Raw genomic sequence first — 6,057 nt, 5'->3', positions numbered from 1 at the left:
CATTATTAGAGTCGCTGAATATATATTTTTTCATTTGTTCTAACTATGCTCGAAGACATGTGAGGTGACATGTAGACTTTCAAGACTATAATATAGAGTAGATGTTGACGTTGGCTTCGGGTACAGGGGAATAAGTGATGACCTTTAGCTCCATTTCACATGTTCACTATTTTCATCTCCCCAATCTCCCCCAAAATGGCTATACAACCGACAAAATGGCCCTATTTTACTTTGTTAAAAGTGCTCAAATTTAAAACTTAACAACTGTTCTGTCCGCTGCATAGACACTGTCATTCTCCCCTCCCTTCCCATTGAAGACTGCCATCTGCCATTTCACCTACAACATTACTAAATATATGAAAGATTTTAATGATATCTACAATATCAAACAGTCAAAGAAACCCAAATTAAATGTGGACAAGACCTTTGGTCTTAACCTCCACTGTGAATCACCAAAAGTTTCGGTCGTACCGTGGGACTATATTTATTTGCTGTTTCTGACATTAAACTTTACGGGTGTGTGAGGTAATTTGCTACGGACAAGAATGCACCATTCAACAGGATTCTTTATAGATTGTTATGGCTGTCTATACTGTACATTCACGGACTGGAAAAAGCAGACACCACATGGAATCTGGCGACAATACTCATGGACAAACAAACTCATAGGAAGAGAATTAAATTATGCTAAACTTCATATTATACGAGAAATACAACAGAGATTCGCTCATTATTAAAAGAATCTCATGGTAATAATACCCAAGAAGAAATGTGTATCGTTAATGCAAGCGACAGACCACGTTCAAGTCGTTGTCTCCTTACAAGTAGGAATTAATACTTGCTTTACTGTCATGAAAACTTATTTCATCTTACATATCTGCAAGTCAAATGCTACAGTACGAAAGAGACTTGCTAGCGAAAAGAGCAGCTCCCATTGATAAGATTATGTGAAGAAGCATTGCATTTGCTCTTGTGGGGCTGCTCCAAATCCTTGTGTTTACTGTATCCTTCAAACTGTAGGTTATTCAATCCCCTTTTCTCGTTGAGCAGTCTTTTCATCCGCTTCTTTGGATCCACAGTCCCTCTCACTGTTACTTTCTTGTGGACCACGTCCACTACATACTCCAGCAAATCTGTAACACCCACCAAGCAAAACCTGGTTACAAATACCATTTTATGGAATCTGATTGCAGGATTTTGGAAAAAAAACTGAAACTGGGTCTAAGTGAAACAATGAAGAGAGCTGGTAGGTTATGAGAATTTACTGTCCATTTTGGAGAGCAATTTGGAGACTCTCTCTCTACAGTCATGGCAGCGCATATTGGCATTCAAGACAATGACTTGAACCTGCAAAGCGTGAAATGAAACATAATGAATTGTCATCATTTGGCCGACTACCATTGTAGCCTCTGGGAAAAACAATAATAAAAAATTGACAGTTAATATTTTTAAAGATATTTAGTTTTCACAGAATTTGAGAGTTTTTATATTTTACTGCGTGTGATTTTTTTATCAACATTTCACATCATATTCTATGATCTATCATCAAGATAATATGCTACAAAAATAAAAATCAGTGAACAGCAAACTAAAACCTGTTAAACTGAATTTTCTCTTTTCTAACTCACTATCCTGATAATGGATCATATATGATTCAATACATTAATAAAAAAGATATATGCAATCAAATGCAAAAGTTTTCATATTAAAGCAACATTTAATAATTTGAAAAGAAAAATGATATCATCACCGTATAATTGGACTGCCATTGTAGCACTGCCTAAAAATGTGAACAGCCAACCTCAATTTGTTATTTTTATTTGAAGCATTGGATGTCTCCAAAATATCATCATCTAATTAGATTACCATTATAGCATCTGGAATAATAAAAATACTAATAAGTAAACTCTGATTCATATTATTTGTTAGATATATTAGATTTCTATAGCTCATATTAATTAGTGTATGTCATTTCTGAATTCAATTTTGTAAGAAATGTTAAAGAAACTGTCAGTACACCAGCATATTATTTGATATGAGATTTTTACAGTTCATATTAATTAGTACATATCATTTTCTGAATTCAGTGGCATCAAGGTTTTAGATCTAACATAAATCTTAGACAATTGAATCTAGAAATGACATATGCCCAATTACAAGTTTAAGCTTTACCCACAATAAAACTATGAAAAATCTAGATGGGTTTACCGCTGGCATTGTTAGTGCTTCTGCAGAGCTCAAAAGATGACTAGTTGTTGGCATTTTTGCAACCCTCCGGCTGAACATACCGCAACTGGGTTCTAACGACATAGATGTTGGAGTCCCTTGACTTCTCAGCTGCAACCTGAAGATTAGCTGTTGTGGTGTAGTTGTATCTGTAAGGAGCGCTAAAATGAAAGCAGAACAACTTCTCAAAGATGATAGAATCACAGGTTGCAAGACTGTTGGCCTGCCCCCATCATAAACAATGAATTTTGGCATTGAACTTTAGTGCCATTTTTCTACAAGGCACTGATATGCTGCTTAAAAAAAGGGAACTGTCCACCATGTAATCCAGGGTCATCATTGAATTTAGGTAAATGCTTACACTCATTGATTTGACTAGAGATGCTTCCACCGACCCGGAAACACCGGTTTCTTAGTTGTTAGAACTTAAAATACATATTTATGTTTGGAATATGAGAAGTTTATAAATATTTGTTAATTAAGGCGGATTCTTCCCTAGGATTTGTAATCTTTAAGGTTTCAAGTAAATCGTAAGCAAATGTATTCATTAAGCATAAAAGCTGTACAGACACCTCATATATGATCTAATAAGACACAATATGGAGTGATTTGTAAGATTAAACTTTGTTAATTGATTTGAACAGATGACTAGTTTCAATTAAAAAATTAATATCAAGATCTAGAGTGACGTAGGGATTACAACTTTATTTCAAGCTGGCATTTCCATAACTATTGATTATATTATTTGTGTGAATCTGGTAGCAACATCGCTCGTGATTTGTAAGATTAAACTTTGTTAATTGATTTGAACAGCTGACTAGTTTCAATTAAAAAATTAATATCAAGATCTAGAGTGACGTAGGGATTACAACTTTATTTCAAGCTGGCATTTCCATAACTATTGATTATATTATTTGTGTGAATCTGGTAGCAACATCGCTCGTGAATCTATAATTACAACCCACTAAAAATTTATTAGGTTAGACTTCAAGAAAATGAGATGGTCAATGGTTTTTGTTGGTGGTCAAATATAGTCCTTGATAAGTGTGTGGTTCTTTGTTAGTGTTTATTGACTATAGACAAACACTTTTTGTCCCTATGGAGCAAGATGTTTAGGTTCCTATCTTCGCTGAAATTTATTGTTTACTTTTCTCTTTTTTTCATGGATCATACTGTGTTGTAAGATAGTTATATTTGTTTTCTGATGGATAATTTTTTTGTTTACATGTTTAGAAAGCATGCTTATAGTATTGAGATGAACATTTCTAAATATTTGAGGGAGTGTAGTGTCATAAATTGTAACCGGTACAATTCATACCTCATGTTTGTGCTCTTACTTTAGCATGTCTTATTTTCATTTCCCCTAGGCTCGTTTTGGCCCCTTTTTGCTCCAAACCTGATGGCACCTATTGACACCATTGAGTGGGCCCCATCCCATGGTTGTGTCCCCTGTGTTTAAAGGATTTTTATTCTAGTTCTGGAGGACAAGGGTGTTGTGGTGCCCTTATCTAGGACCAGGGTGCCATGGTGCCTTGGTCCTCCTTAATCAAGACCCACTTTAAATATGGGTTGACACTCTCCCTCCCTGATGAATTTTGGTCCCCGTGGCTCAATGTGATTGTTGGAGGTCAACCTAATTAGTAAATTTGCCTAGGGAACCCTATATAAAGACATCCTATCAATTCACTTTAGATCTAAGACTCCATAACTAGCACTCATGCATTCAAGCATTCATCATCAAGCATTTTTCAAGCATTCAAGACAACATTTCATCCTTCAAGCATTATGGAGAAAAGTTATATCTATCTTCATGCAAGCATGTGCATTTGATTAGGTCTTTTATGTTCATGTGTTTTTCATGATATTACATTCAACATTTGTGATCATATCTAAAGAACATTGCATCATCAATCTTCTTATCAACTATTGCAAATCTGACATATATCTCCTAGCATTTACTTCAGTATGTAAATTATTCAATTCAAAGTTAATTTCTAAACTGGGGTTTGACCTAAGGCAAACCCCCATCCACAACCTTCTTCCTCTCTTTCTATGTGTAAGAAATTGACTCAGGAGCTATAATCAAAGATTCTGACAAGGTTGACGACAAACAAGTTTAGATTTTGATAGCGCAACCTAGCTACTTGGTCCCAAATTTTTTGCCTAAGCTTCTAATAGTGAATCTAGTGCATCTCCCTGATCTATAATTGATCCTACTTGTTTGCATCAAAGTTAAAGGACCATGATGAACTAGCTACCCGGTCTTGGAAATTCAACCCGATCTTTCAAGAATAGGTTCTGATTCTCTTCTTTTGCTCAGATGCTTGTCTGTGGCTCTATCTGATACCTACAACAATCTATTTTTATTGTTTCATCTGAATTATCCATTGCTTCATTCTAAATTATACAATTCAAATCCAATTTCAGTTAAAAGAGGGTGGCAAACTAAAACTAGTGAATCTAATATGAATTTTAACCCATTTTCCTATTTGGATTGTGGCTAGATCTATTGGATTCGCCCTTATTTATAGTGTTGGTTCCTTAGGTGAGATTAGTGGTTTTATTATCTGAATTAGTGAAACCCTAATTTTTCACCTCCAATACATTTTTGGTGAAGTTGACTTCTTTCATGCTAATTTCTGATTTATGGTCTCAGATTTGATTTGTATACACTTTAAGATTGTTATTTGCACTTGTAGATCATATTTACAATTTAATTACATAAATTTAGAGGTTATATTTATAAAAACCCTAATTTGTTCTTCTAAATTTGTTGTGGGTTACATAATTTTTTAATTGTGTCTTCAAATTTAATTTGGGGGTTTTTCATAATGGAATTCACTAAATATGATTGATTTTCTATTTCACATATGATTACATCACTTCTTAGTTACATTTACAAAAATCATGTGTTGGATAATGACTTCTTTCACTTTACATTAGTTCTTTTCATTCAAGGTACTCTTGCATATGCCATTATTAGAATTTCAAAGATATTTCCTACTTGCAAATCATATCTCAAAGCTTTTATCCCCTTTTTATGTTGTTTTATGATGATATCTTTAGGAAAATGCAATATGAAAACATGAGTGCATCAATCTCTATAGATGACCCTCCTTATTATCCTAGACCTTATCTTAATGATCAACATATTTTTAGGGAAGATGATGTTATGCATTTTATTCATGATCTTTATCCTCACATAACATTAAGCAAAGATGAATCCTTAGATGATAAGGACCCTTCTTTCCAACCTTCAAAAGAGGACATGAATAATGATGATAGAAAAGAGAGTTTCCCTACAAAGGATATCCCTTCTTCATCTACTCATCCCTTTGGCCCTTCAATTTGTCATTACATGACAAATTTCTAAGAAATGCATAATGAAATCCTTTCTTCTTTGTAATTAAGAACATCCTATGAAGTTGGATATGGCATGATTTCAAAACAATGTTATAGAGGACAAGAACTTGGAAAACACAAACAACGAATTAAGATCCCTATAGATCGTCCCACACAATTTACTAAAGAAGTCCTAGGATATTCCAATTCTCAAACATCTATGGAGGATGCTTGTAAGGTTCAAATTCTTAAGGATTATTTTTCAAGACATAGAAACTATTCCCATCCAAACATGCTTCTATATCAATTAATCCTCCTCCTTCTTTACCAATTTATTTACCTCAAGAAAATAATCCTCCTCCTTCTTTACCAACTCTTTTGCCTCAATAAAATAATCCTTCTCCTTCCACTAGCACACCTTGTAATACATCTCAAGAGAGGGGGTATAGAAATATTGATAATCTCAAAAAATTAGCAACAATAATCTTT

At 34.0% G+C, this 6,057-nt stretch overlaps 1 protein-coding gene across 1 annotated transcript; it reads right to left on the bottom strand.

Annotated features, from left to right (window-relative positions):
• Window positions 1-663: 663 nt before the first annotated feature.
• On the bottom strand, window positions 664-2,622 carry LOC131055376 (uncharacterized). The gene is made up of 3 exons (XM_057989833.1): window positions 2,209-2,622; window positions 1,266-1,347; window positions 664-1,133 (listed from the first exon to the last, which is right to left on the bottom strand). Exons 1-3 carry the CDS (start codon window positions 2,479-2,481, stop codon window positions 913-915), a joined length of 576 nt encoding a protein of 191 aa, XP_057845816.1. The 5' UTR covers window positions 2,482-2,622; the 3' UTR covers window positions 664-912.
• Between the last annotated feature and the right edge of the window lie 3,435 nt (window positions 2,623-6,057).

Source organism: Cryptomeria japonica, chromosome 8 (genome assembly GCF_030272615.1).
Source record: "Cryptomeria japonica chromosome 8, Sugi_1.0, whole genome shotgun sequence".
NCBI classification, from domain to species: Eukaryota; Viridiplantae; Streptophyta; class Pinopsida; order Cupressales; family Cupressaceae; genus Cryptomeria; species Cryptomeria japonica.
Note: the sequence above shows the minus strand (reverse complement) of the source record. Positions and strands in the feature narration are given on the sequence as shown.